Genomic DNA, 24,243 nt, shown 5'->3' with positions numbered 1-24,243 from the left:
TCAGCTGATAATGGTGCAAGTTGTGTTATGATAAATGAATCACAAGCTTGATGACATCTCAAGCTTGTTCCAATTTGTATCTAACATTTGTTTTAGCAAGCTTAACAATTTACGCTGAGCACTCCACTACTGCATTTGAAGCAGAATAATATGGTCTACTTTTATAGCATTTCCATGAAATTTTGAATTTTTTATGCAAACATGAGGTCCACAGTTGGACACAATGTAATCTGGCAGCCTATAGCAGCACTAAACTATGCAAAATGCCTGAAGTTTGCGAGTTGTTTTTGTTTAATCAGAAATCCATCAACCACTTTGGCTATCTATTGCAATGAATAACTGTTGCCCTTCAAATTCTCTGAAGTCAACATGATGCGTCAGCAATACTTTCCACAGTTGCAAAGGTACTTGTGGCAGTTTTTCTATAGGTTGAGATATTCTATGCTGTGTCTTGTATATTATTATTGGCCATTGAAGATAGTAGCCACTTTTTCAAGTTCACCCCCAAGTTTTACCATGAAGATTACATAGCATCTGCAGTCTTTTATCTTTCAGGAATCATTATGCTGGCTGACTACATAAACTAATCTTTTTTTATCCACTGATAAGTTATTCTTCCAAAAGGAATGTAACTATTTTCTAAATCCAGAATCTGTACGGTGCCATTTGTGATATTGTTGTACACTATTGTCAATTTGGGATCCCCATGATTTGTCCTACCAATGCCATCTCTGCTTTGTTTGGTAGATTATTTGTGGGAGAGAAGAAATGTACACATCTCCTATTGGGCTTTCCCTATAACAAGAATTGGGTAATCTAGACATCACATAATTAAAAAGATCTTCTGGCCATATGTACTTAACTTCATATTGATAAGCAGACAAAATCAAAATCTGCAGTTTTTTCTTATAAATTCAAAATCTCTCTCTGCATTTGAGTTGCATTGAATTCAAAATAGTCATCAGTGGCTTACGATCAGTTTTGATTGTCAAATGATCACTGTAAAAGTATTCATGAAGCTTTTTTAATTAAAAAAAAATCAAAGGCAAAGCTTCATGTTTTATATGTGTATACTTTTGTTCACTGATACTGAGGGTGCTCTTATAACCATTATTAGCTCGATTAAGTCAATAATTTGAGTTGGTAGACTGAAAAATTAATGTTATAATTTGAACGGAGATTAAAGTTTGTTTTCATTCAAAGCCTTCTTCTGGACAATTCAATAACAACTATGTTTCCATTCCTCTTTACACTTTTTAGTAACACAATACTGTAGAGACAAGTATTTTTGGCCAGGGGATTGTTTGCCAAAACAGGAGTGTATTTTATCGTTCCAAAACATGATGTTAACACTCCAGGATCGCCTGTCACCGTGTTTACTAAGTGAGAGTTTATTTTTAATCAGGTATTTGAAGAATTACAGAAGCAAACGAAGTCGGGAGAACTGAATCAGTCTTTCATTGCAGTGAGCCTCCCAACAGTGTATATAATAAGCTTTTTTTATTTTCTTTAAAATTAGACGTTTCTAACGACCGGGTGTTTATAAATGAGAGTTTAACGGTTGCTACCTGCTGGGGATGAGCTGGTTACAAAGGCGGGTTTATGCCTGGGCCCCGTTGCTAGGGGCAGCGAGCCGGCGGTCTTGCCTCCAGAGGCCGAGCCTGGGCCTCGACCGCAGTGTTCTGCCGGCCGTTAGCCCGCAATCCCGCGCCCCTCTGAGCGGCAGCAGCGGAAATCTGAGGGGAAGCTACTTCATTCTGGGCTGGTCGATCGATTCGCGTCAAAGAGCGGCGGCGGCGGTGCCAACATCTTACTCCTCCTCCTCCTCATCATCTCCCTGCTGCCGCCGCCACTTTTCATCTCAGTCGTCCCGCTCCTCCGGTAGAGACAAGATGTCTGACCCCATCCCCATCACAGGCAAGAAGCTGCGACCCAGACTTCAAGGCAGAAGCAGCCTCCAAAACGCTGAGCCCCCAGGTGAGAGTCCCTATGCCAAAAGGAGTGGGAAAAATGTGTTATTTTAAAATCAGCAGCGGTAGTCATTTCCTTGTTGGCTTATTTGCATTGCTGCTTACCACATGCTCATTTTTTTAAAAAATCCAGCTCTTTCCTTTATTAAAAGTGCTTAGTTTGTTACTGCATAATTCAGATGAATTTAATTTTGTCCATAAAATTGTGGAAACTGGCTTGTTTCCGGGTTCGCTGATGATCTTATTTGTTGTGTTCAGGATCTTGACAAAAATGTGGACATTGCACTGTAATTGAGGATGTGGTTTACATTAAAACGCTTGCTTACATTATTGTTAGCTAATTGCAGTTGAACGATTAAAGGTATGGGGAAGGTCAATATTTTAATTTGTAGGTTGATACGTTTCTAGTTCATCAGTTGAGCATCAAATTTTTTTCTCGATCTGTAAAATGATTTTAGTTGGACGCATGATAGACTGGCTGAAACGTTGTGAGTGGAATTTGAAAATCGGTGTTAATATTGTAGAACATTAATCAACAATAAATGGATTAAAGCCAAACATCTCAATTAAGATTGCACCACTATCAAGTCAGCTATATTAACAAAATTATACTTTGCTGAAAATAGGCTTTCAAATCGAAGGACCAAGAAGGCTCACAGTAAAATTAGTTCTCATGAATACTTCCTTAATTAAAAAATATTGAAGGATCCCCTTTAGATTGTCAAAAAGCTTATACCATTGACTGTTGTGTGAAAATGAGATCCAACAATAGGTTGAATAAAAAAAGGAAAATATTGCAATTGCTGAAATAAAAACGAACTGCTGGAACAGGGCAGGCAGAGAGACCAGTTAATGTTTCAGATCGTTGATGCTTTTGCTAAGCCTAATGCATTCCTGATTGCCAATTCACATTTTTTAAAAACAATATCCTACATTTATGTAGGACATTTTTAATTATTAAAATGTCCCAAGGTGTCTTTATCAAGCAAAATTTGACAGTGTACCACATAAAATGATATTATGACATGCCTTAAAACATACCTTTCTGATTAATATTTTGGACATGTCTTGGAGGGAGGTGAAAGAGAGAAGGGCAAGGACATTTTGAGAGTGAAATCCCCAGCTTAGGATCTTTGTAACTGAAAGCACTGCTTTTGGTAGTGGAGCAGTTAAAATTGGAGGTACTGTAGTTCAGGGAAGGTTCACAAGTTTGATTCTGAATGAAAGAGTTGTCCTATGAGTAGGGGATAAGCTGATTGGACCAATAGTCATTGGAATTTAGAAGAACATGATGTAATCTTATTGAAAAGGACAAATTCTAAGAGGGCTGAACAGGGGAGGTTCTAAAATGAATTTTGTTCTGTATAAGGTGATATAGGACTGGGTTCGCTGTTTCAAAATAAAGGTTGAGCCTATTTAAGGCTGAGCCAAAGGACAATCTCTTCTTTCAAGTCATTTGTTACTCCTCAGAGTTCTGTACTCCAGACAACTGTCGAGGCTGGGTCATTGAATATATTCAAGGATGAATTAAGCAGTCTATTGATCTAGACAAGTAATCGGGGATAATCGGAAGGAGACAGAATAGCAGAGTTAAGATCACTATCATATCTGCAATGCTTCTGATGAATAGAGGAGCAGGCCAAGAGACCAAATGGCCTAATCCTCCTGTTACCTATGATCTTTACATTTTACATTGTCAAGTATGCAGAGAATTGTTTGCGTGTCAGACTATTTTTTTTGTGATAATCACTCATTTTGATATAATTGTGTCTAGAATGGTCTGTAACAAATTCTTACTGCCATAAAAATCCACAAGTTGCAGTGAATGTGCCAAGATACTACTAATGGCATCTCTTTGAAATAGCATTTAAGCTTTCTATATGCAAGCTGCTTCCTGAGATAAAATATCTATGTAAAAGCAACTTCTGAAAGCTAAAACAATATGTCGTATTTTCTTGGATGGAATCAACCATGACTCTTTCTAGTTTAATTTATATTGTTTGAGGATCTAGGGGTCAAAATGTGCCATTCTAGTAAGAACGTTTTTGCCAGTTTTCTGATGTGCAAATTGCACTCAAACCAGTTTATTTTTCCCTGCAGTACTACAGATTACATTAGTAAACCTGTTGGAGCTGACTGCAGGGTTCTGCTGTTTTGATATTTTATCCCTACAAAATGGTTTATGGTTTTATACAAAATTTCAAGATCATCGCCTGGTTTTAGTACAGTTATAATTTCACATAGTATCTAACATTATGGTTTGTTACTTTTCTGTTTGTTCTGACAACGGAAATTATTCACCAAAAAATATTTCTCAGTAGATCCAATGTACCAGGCACCACAATATGTAATCATTCAGATGTGAAACATTTCAGTTTAACACACAAATCTGTGCCAATTTAACAAGCTGTGCTGAGCATACTAAAATTTTCTAACTGGGTTAAGACTGAAGTATTTACTTGGAATTCTTCACCTTGATCACTGTAAAGTGACCTTTTAATGGAAAGTGTGTATGTGTAGGAAGAATTGGGCTTAGCTGCGAAGACCAAATAAATGAACAGCATACTGACATTCAACTGGGGTCACATTTGGAATAATTACTTGGTTAAGGTTTCAAAATGCTGTGATTTGCACCACACCAAATACCAGTCCAGAAAAGTTGAGAAAAATAAAGGTTATGAAATGCCAAGGCATCATGACCACTTTTAACTATTCAATAGTAAAACAAAACATGAAGTCAACAGTGAATACATATGATTACTCATATAATCGAACACAAGGTCAATAAATATGCAACCCTAAGAACTGCTAGAAGTTCAGCAAATTTCAAAGCAGATCAGTACACTAGAAAATATTCGAAACTATATCCAAAATAGCAACGGTTTTTTATTGAAATGATTTAAGCTTTTTAATAATTGGAAAGATTCGAGACCCACATTACTAATATATATGATAAACATGAATTTTAAAGTGCTTCAGATTGCTAACCTCCTCTAGCTTTACAACCTTTTGATCTCTGAGCTCCTCTAATCGGATCTCTTTTATAAGGGGAATCAAGCATTCATCATCTTCCCTGTCAAACCCCTTCAGAATCCTCTGTGTTTCAATAACATCACTTTTCGGTCTTCTAATCTCCAGTGATTTCAGGTCCAATGTAGTCACCCTAGTTTTGTCTGACAACTCCTTAATCTCAAATATAAATCTCGAGACCCTTCTCTGAATTGCCTCCAATGCAAGTGTATCTCTCTTTAAATAAGGAGACCAATACTTATGCAGTATTTTGGGCATAGTCCTAGCAACATTATGCACTATTGCACCAACGCTTCCCCATTTTTATACTCCATTTTCCTTGCATTAGTGGCCACCGTATCACTTGCACCTGTGCTAACTTGTTATTGACTCATGTAGGGGGATTCCCTGATTCAGTGTGTCACACAATTCTGTAGTCTTACTTCATTTAAATAATACTGTACTTTTTTTTTCTATTCTTCTCATCAAAGTGATATCTGAAGGTATTCAGCCTAAAATGTTAACTGAATTTTTCCCTCCACAGATGTTGCTTGACCTGCTATTTCAGAATTTAAAGTTTTCATTTCAGAATTCGGAAGTCTGCAAGTTTTTTCTTTTAATGTGGAGCGCTCTTGTAATAATTTTCAATATTGTACAAGCCAGAACAAAGGAAAAAAATTCTACAATGTAGAATATAAATGTGATTAAATGAAATATCAGCAACTGAACTTCTTTTTTAGGGTGCAGGCCGGCATGAACGGGTTGGACCGAAGGGTCTGTTTCCATGCTGTACGTCTCTATGACTATATAAGGAAGTTATTTCCAATGATATAATTCATCAGGTGAATTTGGGATCATGTAGAGAGTATTAGAAAATATTTGGTTCAAAATGCTACACAGCAGAGATCACATTGTTAATTTTTACTATCTTCAAACGTTCTATGTAGCCACAAATTTCTTTTTATCGAATTATTAATGTATGATAAATGTGCTGTTTCTTTGAATTTGATGTACCTGACTCATGAACATTTACAGCACAGAAGGAGGCCATTTGATATGTCATGTTTACGTCAGTCACGAGAGATCTGACTACATTAATCTAATTTTCTCGATTCTGGCCCTGGTAGCCATGGCAATGCAAATGACGATCTAAATACTGCATAAATGGTATTGTTAAATGTTTCTGATGCAGCTACTCTTCCAGGTAGTGAGTTCCAGACTTGCATCTCACACTGAGTTTTTCTTCTAATCTCCAGCCTTCTAACTCTTGCCTTAAATCTATGTCCATGATTGTTGACTCCTTTACCAGTGGAAAAAAGTGCCTCTTGATCCAACCTAACTATTTACTCACAAATTGATATACCTCTTATGTCAACATTTGCTGCTCTAAAGAAAACAATACGGGCGTTTCCTTCATGGAAAATCTGCACCCTCGCCAGTACTATCACACCCTTCCACAATACTCTAGTTGTGATCATACCATCTTTTTACACAGTTTTACCATAACGCCCCTGTTCTTGTGCTCTGGCTGAAAAAGGCAAGTACTCTATATAGCTTCTTAATCACATTATCGACCAACGCTGCTACCTTCAGAGATCATGGATTTGTATGTCACGGTCTCTTTGATCTTCAGTACTTTCCAGGGTCCTATCATTTACAGTGTAATCCCTTGCCATGTTAGCTCTTCCTCATGCTTTTCCAGGTTGAATTTCATTTGCCACTGCTATGATCATCTGGCAAACCCGTTGATATCTTCCTGTCGTTTATGGCTATCTTCTTCACTGTTTACTACCCTACCATCTGTGAACTTCTTAATCATACTTCCTGCATTTAAGTCCAAATCATTAATATATGCTCTAAATAGCACAAGTGTCAGCACCGAGCCCAGCAGAGTCCCACTGGAATCAAGTTTGGAATCATAGAAACATTACTTTATCATCACCTGCTTCTTCCTACCTATTGGCCAGTTTTGGATCCAACTTGCCACCTTGCCTTGGATCCCATGGGTTCTTACTTCCTTGACCAGTCTGCCATGATGCTCCTTGTCAAAAGCCTTGCTAAAGTCCTTGGAAATCACAACGTATTAACACTCCAGTTACCACTTCAAAAAATTTGAACAAATATGTCAAACAGACCTTTAATTTAACAAATCAATACTCATTATTTCTGATTAATCAGTGCTTTCCCAAATGCAAATATATTCTAACACTCAATTCTTTCCAATAGCATCCCCATCATCAAAGTTAGACTGACTGGCCTGTAGTTTCCTAGTTCTTCCTTTTTTTTAAATGATGGGTCACAGAGGTGAATTGACCATGCTAAATTGCCTATAGTGTTAGATGCATTAGCCAGGGGTAAATATTGGGTAGGGAAATGGGTCTGGGTGGGTTATTCTTCGGAGGGTCGGTGTGGACTTGTTGGGCTGAAGGGCCTGTTTCCATATTGTAAGGAATCTAATCTAATCTAAGTATTACACTCAGAGCCTCTGATATCTCCTCCCTTGCCTCCTTCCACATTTCTTACGGGACTGTATATTTATCCACTTCAAAGACTATAAAATTTGCTAGTACCTCCTCTGTTATTAGCATCTATTCTTTCATTCTCCATCACTGTGATGTCTATACCTGCATAATCCTTTTCCATTGTGAAGACTGATGCAAAGTATTGATTTAATACTGTGTCCACATCTTTTGGGTCCATTCTCAGATTACTTTGATGGGCCTACACTTGCTCCAGGTCTTTTGCTCTGCTGCACATGATTATTGGTAGCTTCTTTTAAAAAGGTTCTTAATGTGTATAAATGCCTCTCCCTGTCCAATATTACTGTGAGGACATCTGCCAATGTCATTTTGACATCAACCATTCCTAGCTTCTAGATAATGGTAAGTTAGTAATTCATTTTTTTCAGTCACTGTATGATGCATTTATTCTATAAACACTGATGCTTTTTAGGTCAGTTTCAAATGAAACTACAGTCTTTTGTAATGAATTGATTCTTAAACTCAGTGGTAACAGCCAGAGCTCCTCAAGAAAAAACTAAAATGAAAAATTGTGTGGATTTTGGTATCACTACTGAATCACATTCAGTAGTGAATCACATATTCAGTATATTGTCGCACATTCATTTGTGCTTCAGGAACTTAAGCAGAGTCTGTGCAGTAGTGAGGGACTGTAGCAATGTTGGAAATACTGACATTCAAGTTATATTTTAAGTTGACCTCCTGTCTGTACATTCTGTTGGATGTAGATATATTCCATCATACATCCGTTAGCTTGACCAAAGTTTATTAAGAAGGACTGCCCACCTCACTGACTTTAATGAAACCTTTCTTTGTGCTTTACTCTAACAAGAAGAGTGAATATAATTCAAAAGAATTTATTGCCTCTGAAGCACTTTGGAGGAATTTGATTACCAAGTCTCATAAGGTAGTCCCTGATAAACCAGACATGTATTTCAGAGAAACATTTAGCTTGAGAAAGGTTAGAATGTGCAACATGCTGCTACACACCAGCCTGGTTTGGAACAAAAATACTGTCAGTTATCCTCACTCTTTCTGTGTGAAAATCCTAGCACTCCTTCCCGATTGGCATCGTGGATCTATCTGTACAAGGTGGACTGTTCGTTCAAGGAGATGCACCCACTCTCTCACCAGCAAGGGCAGTTGGGTATGGGCCACATCATACGGTCTTGTCAACGATACACATGTTCCGTGAAAGAATAAACAAAAAGATTGAGGTGAGTAATACAGATGTGTCGAGGGAAAGCTAGATAAGCTCACAAAGATGAAAGGAACAGTAAGTTTTGCTGTTAAAATTTGATGAAGTAATTCTGAAGGTGGTGGTATGGAGTGTAACCAGCATAGACCTGTTTGGCTTGTTTATACATAGCATGCACTAGGATTCTATTTTTAAAAAAATGTGGATGCTGGAAATCTGAAACACAAACAGCATAGGTTTAAGGTGAGAGGGAAAGATTTTAGAAGGGACTGAATAGGCAACCTTTTCACACAGACGGTGGTGCGTATATGGGATGAGCTGCCAGAGGAAGTGGTGAAGGCTGATACAATTACAACATTTAAAAGGCTTCTGGGTGGGTATGTGAATAGGAAGGGTTTAGACGGATATGGGCCTAGTGTTGGCAAATGGGACTAGATTAGTTTAGGATATCTGGTTTGCATGGATGAGATGGATCGGTTTCCGTGCTGTATATCTCTATGACTCTAAATTACCAGAAAAATTCATCAGGTCTGGCAGTCTCTGTGGAGAGAAAACAGACTCAACATTTCGGGTCCAGTGACCCTTTTGCATTTTGAGACAGTTTTTAATTATGCTTTTTAAAAAATGCTGTATATATAAAAGACTTTGATATTTCGTGTCATTTATGCTTTTCCGATTTTTGGAGCCCTTGATTGTACTGGATGTGCATATTCTAGATTCCTTCTTTTATTTCCACTTGTTTGGACAGTTAGGAAGGCAGTGTTTCTCATTTGAATAAATTAACTTGCACCTCCTACATATTTGCAAATTTACTGGTTTGCCCTGGGAAATAGTTGGAGGTGCATTTTAATTTTACTGGTTTTTCTGTCAGGTTTAGTGTGCCTGGCACATCATTTGAAAACAGTTTGAACATCATCAGTTGTTTTGGAATAGCTAGTGCCACCCTGGCTTCTTTAAGTAAAAGAGAAATTTGTCATCCTTTCAGATCTTACATGATATATGTTCCTATACTGTAAGATTGTGCCATCTTGTTCTATTTATTTTGAACTGTACAATTGGCTAATTTTATCTCCTAATTACTGGTATCAACTAGCTCAGAATTCCTTATCGTGCTTACCCAGATCTTTCAATAGGAAGAAAGTCATTGCAGCAGCATTGGCAGGAGTTATATGATCAGGACCATGCGCAAATCCTGCACAGCTGAATCTCCTGAAATTGGCCTGGAAGTTGAAACTTTCAATGGGCAATTACCAGGCATCTGGAGTGTTCTGAAACTGTGCCCAACTCTGAAGCAGCTGAGTTAGCTTAATCGTTAACTGGTGAAAATTAGAGGGATTAGTAACCTGCTCCAACTCCTGGAAAGCTATTGAACTGACACCTGTACTGGATCTACTCACCCACTCCACTGACACTCCAACCCTTCTTCTATTTGTCAACCTTTCTTCCACCCATCTGTTACCCCAATCCCTCACTCAGCAAGCATGTTACTTACCCTCCACCTCAATCTTCCAGCCATGTGCCCCTCACTTATCTTTGGTACTCACCTTCTCCCAGCATGATTTAAAGTGGCCGATAGCTAGTGTCGAGAAAGGGTGTGGTTTCAACACTGATCCAGTTTCCTCTCTGGCTTGTAATTTAATGTGGATAGCTCCTCCAAAGGTTTATGTGTTCTCTTTTATCTGATCACAATTGGAAATAGAGTTTCTGACTCTGATCAGAAGAACTGGGTCATTATCTATCAGGAAAATAAGTGATTGATTGAATGAGCTCCTACAGGTAATGGGAGCTTGGGAGTGCATTAGTCCTCTGGTTCTGACTTTTGAATTGATGCCTGAGCCACAAATGTTCTATGTTCCTGAGGACATTTTTAATGATTGACATATATCCTGTATCATTAACTTGACCCGTGCAGTAGTACAGGAAGTATTGCAATTGACTGGTATCTGTCTTTGTTCCATTTTCTGAAATATTGGTGAAACTGCAAATACGACTGTGGTTCTTTAACGTTTAGCTGTAGATAATAGCGAAGCTGAAACGAGTAATTTGGTCACATGTAGCAGTGTTCTTTCCCTCCTTGCACATTTTTATGACTACTGGCAAGCTTTCTAATTTTATCAATTAAATTCCATCAGTTGGGATTGCCTCAACCTTGACAATTGTCAATCTGAAAGAGCATAGGTGAAGTGAGTTGTTCAACAGGGAGGGCTTCACATGAAGGCACAGGGAATCCATTTGTATGAATTTTTCTGTAGTTTGGTTTGGCAGTTTTGGTATGGGTTGGTGATATGTCTATACTGACCAAAGCAGTGTAATTTCTTAAATATGAGACCTTATTAAATCATGATAAAATTGCTGTTGACCATGCAACAAGCCTTCTGCACCATGCTAGATCATGAGATGTGATCTGTATCTAAATTGAAATGTTTTAAAACTCCTATGAAATACTTAGTTCCTTAATTCATATTGTTTGATAACTTGGCAAATAATGCTTGACCACTAAGCTACATGTTTTAGACAAAGTTGTAACAGATGGGCTAAATCTTCTCTCCTTCTTGAACCACATACTCACCCTCAATACTAATATTCACAAGATTAAGCAGTACCGAAGTGGTTTTTCAGTTAGACCCTTAACAATAATTCTAATTCTTCAATCGCTAAAGTTGAGCGATTCATTGAAGTCGGATGAAAAATGCTGCTTTGTTTCTTCCCAGGAAACATTGCCGTTCCTTCCCTCAAACCACTGCCAAGAGATTGTGAGACGAATTTAATCTTTCAAAACATCATACATTGTAAAATATCAGTGGTTAAGTGCCTCGCAGTCAAAATTGCACCCCCTGCAGATCCTTCTTATAATATCTATTATTTTTGCTTTACAACTAGAAGGGTTATTGAGAACTGCAGTGTGAGTTTTGAAAACATGAGACAGTAATGTGTTTTTAAAATGTCTGGCTAGTTTGGTCTGTCGGGGAGGCATTTTTCTTCCCACTTCCTCTTGTACACTGTGTATCCCAGCATGGCTAAGACAGTAAACAGTGGATCAGTTTCTGGATCTTTTCCTCACTCGGAGGTTCTTGTGCCGTCTTGGGTTTTTATTCTTTTGACTAGATTAGATCCCTACAGTGTGGAATCAGGCCCTTCGGCCCAACTAGTCCACACCAACCCTCCGAAGAGTAACCCACCCAGACCCATTTCCCCAACTGCAATTTAGTATGACCAATTCACCTAACCTGCACATCTTTGGACAATGGGAGTAAACCCGAGCACCTGGAGGAAACCCACGCAGACACTGGAAGATCATTCAAAATCCACACAATCTGTCGCCCGAGGCTGGAATCGAACCCGGGTCCCAGGTGCTGTGAGGCAGCAGTGCTAACCACTGAGCCACCTCCCGCTCTGCTTCATTGAATGTTTCTTACAGAATACTCAAAGGGTTAGTCAGGGTAAATGCTGATAAGATATTTTCCCTGTTTGGGGAGTCTAGAACTTGGGGCATAATTTAAAGATGAGGGGAGTGGCACTTCGATCCGAGATGAGATGAAATTTATTGTTACACAGGGCATTATGAATCTTTGGAATTCTCAACTGCATTGGGCTGTGGAGGCTCAGTTTTGAAGTATATTTAAGGGAGAGATTGACCAACTTTTGATTACTGGTGCTGTGGGGATGGAGTAAGTGAAAGGAATTGGAATGTTTGATTAACCATGTTTGTGTTGAATGACGGCACAGCCTCAATCCAGTTGACTTAATTCATTGACCTCCTCTTTAATCCTGCTACCTGTCTAAATCTGGGAGAAAAAAATCTCATGACAAGAAAGTGGCCAGTCAGCCAATCGTGATCTTGTCCATTTCTTTGGAAGAGCTATTTCCTATAGCTCTGCAATTCTTTTTGATTGTATTTCTGAGGTTGTATGGGGACTTAACGCAGGTAACCTGTTCTTTGAAAGAACAATATTTCAACTTTTGAAGTTATTTATTGTTTGCAATATGTTGAGACCTTTTGGTTTACTTAAGCTCATTCAGCACCATACATGTTTGACTATCAAGCTTGTCTGATTTTGTACAGGTGCCCTACCCGGCCTTATATTTCAAAAATAATTGCTGTAATAGTTTTTCCGTTGCTTAGATATCTATAGTAGGTAGTAAAACTTTGGTACTTTGCCTTTTGTACATTAAATGAAGCTCCTTTGTTTAAGCACAGGACCAAGTTAGTTATCAAAAGGATTTTCAGTTTGCAGAGGGTTGTTGACTTTGGAACATGTTGCCAGCTCAACTACTAGATTTACTGGGAATTTTTTTGAAAAAGGTCACTGGTGCTGTGCACACTCTGTGGGATGTTAGCTGACTTGTTCAGCTTTTGGAGCTAATTTTTGAGCAAGTTTGGGATTAAAGACACATTGTTTTCTTTCTATCCCTCTTCTAGTATATTGAATAGGCGGGAGTATTGAAAAGTCATTGTCGTAGTGTGATTGGAATAGACCAGCTAGTTACAAATATTTAATATCTATTGTCTTTTTGAAAATACATATTTTTTCAGAAGCTTCTTGGCTCCCTATTAATGAGAGAATTATAAAATTGCTGAACTATGATAGTGGCCTCCTCTTGAGGCTTCAACAGACAAAATATAAGCACTGACCTGATCCTTAGTATTGACGCTAGAGAGCAGTGAGATTTAATTGTTAGATTGGGATTAGCTTTCTGGTCAGTCTGGTCGTGACTGAGTTAGAGGGGGTTTCAGCTCCAGATCATTGGTAATTTTGACTGTACTGGAAAGAATGTGCACACAATGATAGCATCCAATTCAATAATTATTTGTGCTCAGATAATCCAGCGATGCTTCTACTTCACCGATGGCCAGTATTGCAGGTATAATGGCAACTGTGGAAGTATGTATCACTGCTGAAGAGAGTGAAATTGCAGGTGAAGTACTGGATATAATGATATGTTGAATCTTCTAATCAGTCACAGGAAACACAAATGCTAAGACTGTGTAAATTTGAAGCACTTGATAAAGCAGCCAGTATGATGCACTGTGACAAATATTGTAAGTGTTGCCGTTATGTAATGTAGTTTGCTGTCTGATTATTCTGATTTTGTAAAACAGTCTCCGAGGTAGGGAAAGTGCGAACCTGAATAATGACTCACTTACCTTGGTCATAACAATTGCCATTAAGCTATTTAATTTTGATATTTAGTTCTCAATTTAAAAAAAAGTCCTTTCGATTATTTAAAAAGCATCTGGATGGATATATGAATAGGAAGGGTTTGGAGGGATATGGGCCGGGTGCTGGCAGGTGGGACTAGATTGGGTCGACATGGATGAGTTGGACCAAAGGGTCTGTTTCCATGCTGGACATCTCTATGACTCTATAAGAAGCTTCTAATCCTAAATTGTGAAAATGAATTTGATACTTTTAGACAATTCGTGAGATGGCATTAGAAATGATCCAAGAAAGTACTTGTTTATTGTAAGAATCCAACTGGTTAATAAATTACCACAAGCTACCTTTTTTAATTTAGTTATTTATTAGGAAATCTCACAGTCATACACTGAAACAATTGGTTAAACATAATTGCATGTAGCAGCCAAAATAACTTACCTTAAGTAAGCAAGTGCCTCAACCCAACTGAGCTATTACTAATTAATAGTGGAAATTAACTATGATTCCAACCAACAGCATTTTGTCTCTGGGTGTGCAGAGATGGCCGACCCTAGTTGTTCTTGAGAAGGTGGTAGTGAGCTACTTTCTTGAACTGCTGCAGTCCATGTGCTGTAGACTGGAATTCCCTTAGGGAGGGAATTCCAGGATTTTGACCCAGCTCCAACTTGTTTCCAAAGTATGCTCGCACGTTTACACTGAACATTTATTTTATTTAATTAAGTATGCATTATTGAAATATAGTCATTAAGGACTCCGTCTGATTTCTTTTCTTCTACATTTATATATAATGCTGTCCCTAGCATATGAAAACAAAACAAAGTTTTACTTACATAGTATCTTTCACAACCAACAGACCAAAGTGCTTTAACCAATGAAATATGTTTGAAGTGGAGTTGTTGTAGTAATGCAGTTGATTTGTACACCACAAATTGTCACAGAAAGCAATGTGAAAATGTAAATAAATCACTTCTGACAGTGCAGCCTTTCCTCAATGCTGCATGGAGTGTTGGCCTTTTCTGTTTTTTGCTCAAACCCTTGAGTGGAACTTGAACATGGAATTTTGTGACAAGTAGGTTTCAAACTCAGCCATGGTTAACAATGAAGTTGTGTATCTTTATGGTTCTTTTATTAAGGATAGCAATCTGAACTATGCTGTCCTGGATTAAGAGTTTAACAATTATACTAACACTGCATATGTGCATACAACTTTGAAATAAACGAGTAAAATGAATGATGATCTTTAAGTTTTTAACATGCTACTCTATTGGTCAAGACTCTTCCGCAGCAGTTGGTTAAAATAGGTTGGCTCTCTATCTAGGTAGTAGTGTTCACGTGTTGATTGCATTGACTGCCTTGAAAAGTAAAGGTCACACTAGTTTGCATCACGAAGATTAAAAATATTTAAGTTGTCAGTTTCCATTTCCTAAAAGTATGTTCACTCTGATACCATTCAATAAGGGGACAATTAAAAGCTGGATGTGTCATTGATCTGTTTTAGCTTTTGAAGTAATAATTCCCTCAAAGATTTATTTTATTTATTGTTTCTCATCCATGTTGTAATTGCACTTCACTGTGGCCTCTTCCCACCCTGACACCCACCTTGTGGGGGAAAGGTGGATATTGAACTTGTGCTAAAGCTGTTTGCTTTTATTCCTGTGTAAGAGGCCCAGTACAACTTAATTAAAACATTCTTCTTAAAAATTAGACCATTTGCACAAAAATTAAATGTACACTACTTCCAGATGCGTTATGCACCATTACTGAAAGTACTTAGACAATGACACTCCCCGTTGTGCCTTGTTGCAAGAAACACAGAAGGTTTAAGCAGCTGCCGCATAGCTCTGATAATCAATGTCCTCTAAGGCCTTCATGTCATGCTAGCAAGCATTCTTATAGGAGAACTTTGGGAATTATACTAGTCAAGATGTTCCAGGCTAGTGCACCACACTGAAAATTCTTGGGTATGAAGCAGTCTTCCAGCCTGAGCCAACAGCTGCCTCTGCTTGATGAGTGTTAACAAACTTGGGAGCTCTGCCTGTGCAAGGACTGCTGCATTTGTGATTTTGTGCTGCCAGGATGTCACACATAATCTGCTGCAAGGGGTGAGAAGGCAAATTGTTGAGTAAGGCTTTAAGTCATAGCCATTCAATAAGATGCTGAGAACAGAGGCCTTATAAACCATTAACTTGGGTCAAGGGTCAGCAGTTATTTCATGCATGTTTTCCTGATTCGATCAAATGGCTTAAATTTCAGGTTGAGATCTCTTGAGAATCTATTCTCTTATTGATTGAATTCTAGTATTTTGTGTTTCTTCCAGATTTTCAAGTGTTTTTCCCCCTTAATCGCTACTTGTTTATCTGTCTATGTATGATCTCTGCATTTCAAGGTTGATTGCTTCTGATCTTCAATATTGTATTTATGACTGCAAGTTAGACAATATTATGTGAAGTTTGTTATCTCCTGCTGGCCATAACAATCAGTTCCCACACCCATGCAGAGAAACAATGAATTCTATTTACTTCAATAGAATGACAATAATCTTCCAGTGTGAATTATTTCTTCTCTGGCCTTCGTAGTGGGATGACATTCTTCATCTTTTCTGTAAAACTGGAAAAGACTTGTCTGTTATGGCCCAATGGTAGCATTCTCACTTTCTGTTTTAGGAAGGTTGTGAATGGATTCAAACCTGCTTTAGAAACCTAATGCACTGGACAGGCAACCTGTACTTTTGAGGGAATGCAGTGCAGTTCGGCTGGAGGTGGTTTTCTTTTCAAATGAAACAGTAAACCAAGATACATTCTGCCCTGTTGGATGGATTAATAGATAGAGTCATAGAGATGTACAACATGGAAACAGACCCTTCTGTCCAACTTGTCCGTGTCGACCAGATATCCTAACTTACTTTGGTCCCATTTGCCAGCATTTGACCCATATCCCTCTAAGGAGGAGATAGTGAGGATGCAGATGCTGGAGATTAGAGTTGAGTGTGTGGTGTTTTCCAGCACCACATTCTCGACCCCTGTCCCTCTAAACCCTACCTATTCATATACCCATGCAGATGCCTTTTTAAATGCTGTAATTGTACCAGCCTCCACCACTTCCCTAGCATCTCATTCCATGCATGCTCTGTGTGAAAATGTTGCCCCTTAGGTCCCTTTTTATATCTTTCCCGTGTCACCCTAAACTTATGCCCTCTCGTTCTGGACTCCCCCACCCCAGAGAAAAGACCTTGTCTATTCATTCTATCCATGCCCCTCATGATTTTATAAACCTCTATAAGGTGACCCCACAGCTTCCGATGCTCCAGAGAAAATAACCCCAGCCTATTCAGCCTCTCCTATAGCTCAAATCCTCCAACCCTGGCAACATTCTTGTAAATCATTTCTGAAACTTTTCAAGTTACACAGCTTCCTTCCGATAGATCACCTATAGCTCCATGTCAAAGATGACAAAGGCAGCATGCTCCTCATTTAACATTACTAAATCAGTTATATATGACCATAATCGTGTTTGTGGAAACGTGCTCTTCGCAAATTGACTGCTCTGTTTCCTGTAATGCACCATTTTCAAAAGTACTTCTTTGACAGTAGACATCATAAAAAGACACTGAATAATTTTCTTTCTTTGTAAATATTCTGTTTTCAAGTGAACATTGTGATGATCTGGTTTTTATATAAAGCTTAATTCCTTCCACACTTATCACCTCCATATCCATGCAAATTGTTTTCTGGAAGGCTGGCCTGTCAGGTTCAGTATTGTTATTGCTTGTAACAAAGTGATTTGTTTTATGTTAGTTCATCTTTAGTGACCTTCCCTTTTAAATTTTTCCTTTGACGATGCATCCATAAATTGATTTATGGTGTTTGTCATTTCTCAATAACTAAATAATGAGTTGCTGCATTTTGTTATAAATATATTATTAAGTTGTAATTATGTAGCAAATACAACACAGAAATGGACCATTTCAGCCTAACTAGTCCAGGCGTTATCTATGCTCAATTCAAGCCTCCTTTCATCTTCCCTCTCTAAATCTATTATCTGTTTCCTCCTTGCTCATATACTTGTCACATTTCTCCTTCTAAATGTCTTCTAATTATTTGCTACAGCCACTCCCTGTGGCCTTTTGTTATGTTCTTCTCCACAAAATAAATATTTTCTCTATCCATTTTTTCACAATCTTTCTTAATTTTAAGGCCTCCTTTAGGTAACCTCTCAGTCTTTGTGTTAAAAGGAGTGTCCCAGACTATCAATGCTTTCCTCACGTTTCTGGTATCATTATGGAAAATGTTCTCTGCATCTTGTCCAGTGCCATTTATGTACTACTTATAATGCAGTAATCAAAACTGAATGCAATACTTTATCAAGCCTTGGTTCAATCATGATTAAAAAGTTTTAGCATAACATTCCTGCTTTTCAGTTCTAGCCATCTAGAAATAAAGCCTTGTGCTTTGTTTGCTTCCTTTTTTTAATGGCCCCATTAACCTGTGGTCTGATTTGTAGCGATTATTGTATTTGCACTTCAAAGTCCTTTTTTGTTCTTCTACCCCACCTAGACTTGTACCTTTCAAGTAATGTGATCTCCTTGTTCTTTCAAGGAGAGTATACTACCTCTCATTTATCTATGTTAAACTTCATTTACAAATTATTTGTATGTTATGTGAGTTTATTAATGTCATTGTTTAATTTTTCCCCTCCATACTGATCGGTTGACTACCCAATGCCCAGCTCACCGTACATTCTGCCACTTAATGCCTGATTCCAAATTCTTTGTTTGGGTTATTCAGTGCTTCATTTTACCTTTATTTTTGAATGTGCTTATCTTATTACTTAATTCAAGATTGTGTGTCATGTCTAGTACTTACCAGGGAGATAGAACAGTAAATATTGTTTAATATTTCTGTTGTTTCTGTATGGTGCCTGTGGTATTTTGCTTATTCCTAATTGGTCCCAGTCCCATCTCAGTCTTTCTACTTTTATGAAAATACTTGTAAAATAGAGTCATTGAGTCATACAGCGTAGAAACAGGCAGTTTGGTTCATCATGTCTATGACAATCAATAAACACCATACTACACTATAATCCCATTTACCTGCAGTGGTCCATGGCCTACTATGCCCTGGACTTTTAACTACTTATCCAGAAGCTTCTTAAATATTGCAAGATATCCACCTTCCCACCCTCTCAGGCAGCATGATCCATCCAACTACCACGCTCTGGGTGAAAGAAATCTGTCTCATAGCTCCTTTAAACCACTTGCTTCCCACCTTAAACTTATACCCTCTGGTCTTAGACACATTTGCCATGGGGAAAAGATTCCCATGATCCACTGTATCTGTATCCCTCAATTTTGTATACCTGCTCAGCCTCCTCTGCTCCAAAGTATACAAACCCAGCCTATCCAGTCTCTCCTCATAACTGAGACTTTTCATTCCAGGCAATATTCTGGTGAATTTCCTCTGTAGCTGCTTCAGTGCAGTCATATCTTTCTCAGTGTGGTGACCAGAACTGCACACAGCATTCCATCTGTGGCTTAACCAATATTTTATAAAGGTGTAACAAGATTTCCTTGCCCAATATTCTCTGCCCCTGCTAATGAAGGCAAGCGTCCCCATTGCCTTCTTCACCATCCTGACACTTTCAATGATCCAAGGACTTGTCTATCAAGATTCCTTTGTTCCTCAGCACTCCCTGGGGATCTACCATCCACTGTGTATGTCTTTCCCTTATGATGTGAAGGTGCTGATGTTGGACTGGGGTGGACTGGTGATGGAGTAGTACGACGAAAGCTTGAGATTTCACATAAGCCTGTTGGACTACAACCTGGTGTTGTATGACTTTTGATTTTCTCTTCCCTTATGTGACCTCCCAAAATGCATCACTTTGCACTTATTGGGATTAAATTCCATTGGCAATGGCTCTGCCCAGTGTGCCAGCAGATCAATATCAGACTGTAGCTGAGACCAACTTCCCCACTATCAGAAGCACACCAATTTTTGTCAACTGTATTCCTACTAATTAGACCTACATTCACATCTAAGTCATTAATGTGCATAACAAAATGTAAGGGTCTCAGCATTGATCGTTGTGGCACACCGCTGGTCACAGGCTTCCAATTACAAAAACAACCCTCCATCACTCTTTGCTTCCTGTTTGTGAGCCAATTTTGGATCCAGTTTGCCAACTTGCCTTGGAACCCTTGGCTGTTTTCTTTGAACCAGCTTTCTGTGTGGGACCAAGCAACCTCTTCCCTTGCCTCCCTTAACAACCTGGGATGCATCTCATCATTCCCTGAGGATTTATGCATCTTTTTTGACTGCCTCCACTTTATTAATCTTAATATGTCCTAGAACCTGCACATCCCTACTGAAATCCTTGGTTACAATGTTTTTTCACTCTGAATACAGATCAGAAGTATTCATTTAAGACCTCGTCCATGATTATTGGCCCCATGCACTGATTGCCCATGAACAGGTGAACAAACTAATAAGGAGGAAGAGAATGCCATTCAACATTTAGAGCCTGCTCTGCCATTCAATAAGATCATAGCTGATCTGATTTTAACCTCAACTGTACATTCCTGCATATCCCTGATAATCTTTTATACCCTCCATTATCAAGAATCTGTCTACTTCTGCATTAAATATTAAAAAAAAATTATTAAGCCACTGGATTTTCAGGAAGGGATTTCCAAAGACACTCCGCTCTCTGAAAGAAAGAAAAATCCTCATCTCTGTTTTAAATGGATAACTCATTATTAATAAGTAATGACTCCCCTAGTTCTAGATTCTCTCATAAGAGGAAATATCCTTTCAATTCCACTCAGTCAGTGTCCCGACAGGATTTAGTATGTTTTGGTTAAGTCACCTCTGACTCTTCTACATTTTCCTTATAAGGTAACCTGTTTATTCCAGGTATTATATTTTGAACTGCTTCCAATGCTTTAACATTCTTCCCTAAGTACAGTGATCACTTTTCAAAAAAAAAAGTTGAATTCAATCAAAACAATCTGGAATTTTGAAAAAAAACAGAAGCTATTCAAAAAGCAACCATGTAATCACTGCCAATTGTTGTTTTAACCTCACCTGGTTCACTAATGTCCTTTAGGGAAGAAAAGTGCCATCTTTACCAGGCCTGGCCTATTTGTGACACCAGGTTCACTGCAATACACTTGACTCTTAACTGCTTTCAGAGCAATTAGCAATGGATAACAAATGCTGGCCTAACCAGCATTGCCCATGAACCATGAATGAATAAAAAAACAAATATCTTGGTTTGCTTGTGGTTTGGGCAGTACTCCAGAGATTATTCTGCAGTTTAACTTGGCGCTAAGTTCATGATATTCTTTCAACAGGACCACCTCCTCCTTTTACCTATACAATTTGTTTCAAGATGGAGCATGACAGCTTGATTTATCACCTCCTTTTCCAAATTCCTCTCCAGCAGTTGTAAACCACGCAGACAAAATACCCTTTGGAATTCTTGTTCCTAGCTGCAAAGGATGTGACTTATCCCCCTTATTATGGAGCGCCTTATGCTACCATGATTTTGTTCTAAGTAGAATTACAGCTTGCAAAAGTAATAGTAACAGTTGAAGAGCACCATATGATGTCCTGTCGATTTTGACAGAATTTACTTGAGACCTAAGTGAACTTTCAGATTTGTCAAAGATAATAAAATGTAAACACTGGATTTGAAATAAAAGTATGAAGTGGTAGAAAAGCAGCATCTGTGTAGACTGAAAAGGGAAAAGCTAGAGCTTCTGGAATTTTCAGAACTACTTCACCTTACGAGTTCATCATTAAGCCTAACTGAAAGATCACAGTTGCGTTTTAGTACTATATGGGAACTTTTATCTTGATTTGCTATTCAGGATTGCAGAATGGCTTGGTAAATGCAAAAGCAGAACAGCTTTCTAAGAATCAACACAGTCTGAACTTAATAACTAGTGCAATCTCAAGGAGACGACTTAACCTATTCAATGCAAACTGCTGATCAGCAGGATGCTCCCTGAACACAGCTGATCCCGAAGTGCTCTTCCTAACAGCACTGGGAGTGTCACTACAGTCTAAGAGCCTTGTTGATTTAAGAATGCAGCTCACCGTCATCTTCTCAAGGGCAATTAGGGAGGGGCCATAGAACATAGATGCAAGTCCAGTCAATGATGCCCATGTTCCATGAATGACTACTTTTTTTTTTAAAAGAATAGTTCTTCTCCTTAACCAGTTCTTTGATGTCAAGGACAATTTATTCCACCCTGGTTCAGTGGATTCAGACGGCTGTCAAGCCCAATGCATCATCTTGAGGCTCTGTCAAACATTGGGAAGATGATTCTTGAAGAGTCAGGCAGGTGTGACCTTTGATTGGAATAGTTCAGAGAAATAAAGATTCTTCCTGACCCCTAAGTGTTTCCAGCATTTTCTATTCATTTTTTCAGTTTTTCATCATTTGCAGGGGTTTTGCTGTCGTTTTAAAATAAAACCTGTATTATTTATGTGATTGGTAACAAAGTCAGCTTTTGGTTCCAGCTACAACACTTTTAATCTTTCTTCAGTATTTATATATGATAAAATGCAATATAGCTATGTACTCTTCACATTGTACCACCTATTGTTGGTGGGTGTAAACACTTTATTCAGAGCCCTCGTTCAATTCCTTTAACTTGGGGATCAGTTATGTTTGTGCATTTCCTTGGATGGCACATCGAAAATCAGCTATTTCAAGCAATCAGTTTGACCTGTGGTATGTTTGTTAACAAGCTGCTAACATTATGTGTTGGTGAGATGATGAGACAATTTGTCCTCTATCAGCTGAATTGATTGCTGAGGTGATCAGGACCTTTGCTAATTTAATTATGTGCACACAATCACAAAATCATAGAAGTCTCATGGCAGAGAAGCAGGCCTTTTGGCCCAACGTGCCAGCACCAGCTTGTTAATTGAACATCATGACCTGGTGTCAGTCTTCTGCTTTTTCTCCATATCTTTGTTCATTCTTTTTATTCAAGTAATCATTCTGATACCATCTTGAATGCCTCAATTGAATCTGCCTCCACCACACTGTTAGGCATTGCATTCCATACCCTAACTATTTGCTGAATGAATAGTTCACCCTTCCTTCTTTTGCAGATCATTGCAAGTCTACGCCGCCTTGTTCTTATTCAGTTTACTGGTGGGAACAGTTTCTCCCTATCTAGTTTATCGAGTCCGCTTATGATTTTGAAAACCACAATTAGATTTCTGCTTAGCATTAATCTGTCCAAGGAGAATAGTCCCAATTTATTCCTCAGAACTGAATTTCTCATTTCTGGAACCATTCTTGTCAACTGCTTCTGTATTCTCACTCAAGTGCTTTCACATCCTTTGTATAGAACTGTACACACTGCTTCAGCTGGGGTCCAACAAGTGTTTTATCATTATATATTCCAACTGTCATTTCTGTTTATTTTCTAGTTAAGCTCTTTCTGTGCCATTTCTGTACAGTAAAGGTCGTCATTTTTATTTTTCAAGTTCAGTATTTTGAAATACTTGGAGAGGATAAGAGTTGTAATATTATTGGAGCTTATATTGGATAATAAAATTATCTTTGCTCCATTTTCTAAGTATTTATCCATATGCTTATTACAACATCTGGTGACCAAATTCCTGTTTTGTAATTGTTACATGATCTTTTTCAAGTTAGTAATAATAGTTATTTGAAAAAAAAAGTCTTGAAAATTGTTGACGCTGTACACAAATTAAAGAGGATTGTGCTGAATTATGATGTGATAATTTGTCAATTTAATTAATCGTTATTATTAACCTTGTTTAATACTTCAAAGTTTGTGCGAAGATTTGTAGCTCGGGTGCTCGTTGTTGTGGTTCTGTTTGCCGAGCTGGAAGTTTTTGTTGCAAACGTTTCGTCATCATCAGTGCTTGGGAGCCTCCTGCGAAGCGCTTCTTTGATGTTTCCTCCGGTGTTTATAGTGGTCTGTCCCTGCCGCTTCCGGTTGTCAGTTTCAGCTGTCCGCTGTAGTGATTGGTATATTGGGTCCAGGTCGATGTGTTTGTTGATGGAGTTTGTGGATGAATGCCATGCCTCTAGGAATTCCCTGGCTGTTCTCTGTCTGGCTTGCCCTATGATAGTAGTGTTGTCCCAGTCGAATTCATGTTGCTTGTTGTCTGCGTGTGTGGCTACTAAGGATAGCTGGTCATGCTAAATTACCCATAGTGCCCAGGGATGTGCAGGTTAGGGTGAATTGGTCATGCTAAATTACCCATAGTGCCCAGGGATGTGCAGGTTAGGGTGAATTGGTCATGCTAAATTACCCATAGTGCCCAGGGATGTGCAGGTTAGGGTGAATTGGTCATGCTAAATTACCCATAGTGCCCAGGGATGTGCAGGTTAGGGTG

The 24,243-nt window shown here is 38.5% G+C and overlaps 1 protein-coding gene across 4 annotated transcripts in view; it reads left to right on the top strand.

Moving 5' to 3' along the window:
* Nucleotides 1–24,243, top strand: part of LOC122563090 (AMP deaminase 2-like) — a 179,357-nt gene that overhangs the window by 22,563 nt on the left and 132,551 nt on the right. For 2 of the 4 annotated variants that reach the window (XR_006315480.1, XM_043716503.1), the window contains exon 1: nucleotides 1,316–1,977. The exons of 1 other annotated variant lie outside the window; for it this stretch is intronic. Coding sequence is in view for 2 of the 3 variants with exons in the window: in XM_043716503.1 (XP_043572438.1) it covers nucleotides 1,578–1,977 (400 nt within the window). In the remaining variant the exon portion in view is untranslated. Of the gene's footprint in view, nucleotides 1–1,307; nucleotides 1,978–24,243 lie in introns of those variants that run through there. One more of the 4 variants, XM_043716505.1, reaches the window with a different exon arrangement.

The sequence above is a fragment of the Chiloscyllium plagiosum genome, chromosome 26 (assembly GCF_004010195.1).
Source record: "Chiloscyllium plagiosum isolate BGI_BamShark_2017 chromosome 26, ASM401019v2, whole genome shotgun sequence".
Taxonomy (NCBI): Eukaryota; Metazoa; Chordata; class Chondrichthyes; order Orectolobiformes; family Hemiscylliidae; genus Chiloscyllium; species Chiloscyllium plagiosum.
Note: the sequence above shows the minus strand (reverse complement) of the source record. Positions and strands in the feature narration are given on the sequence as shown.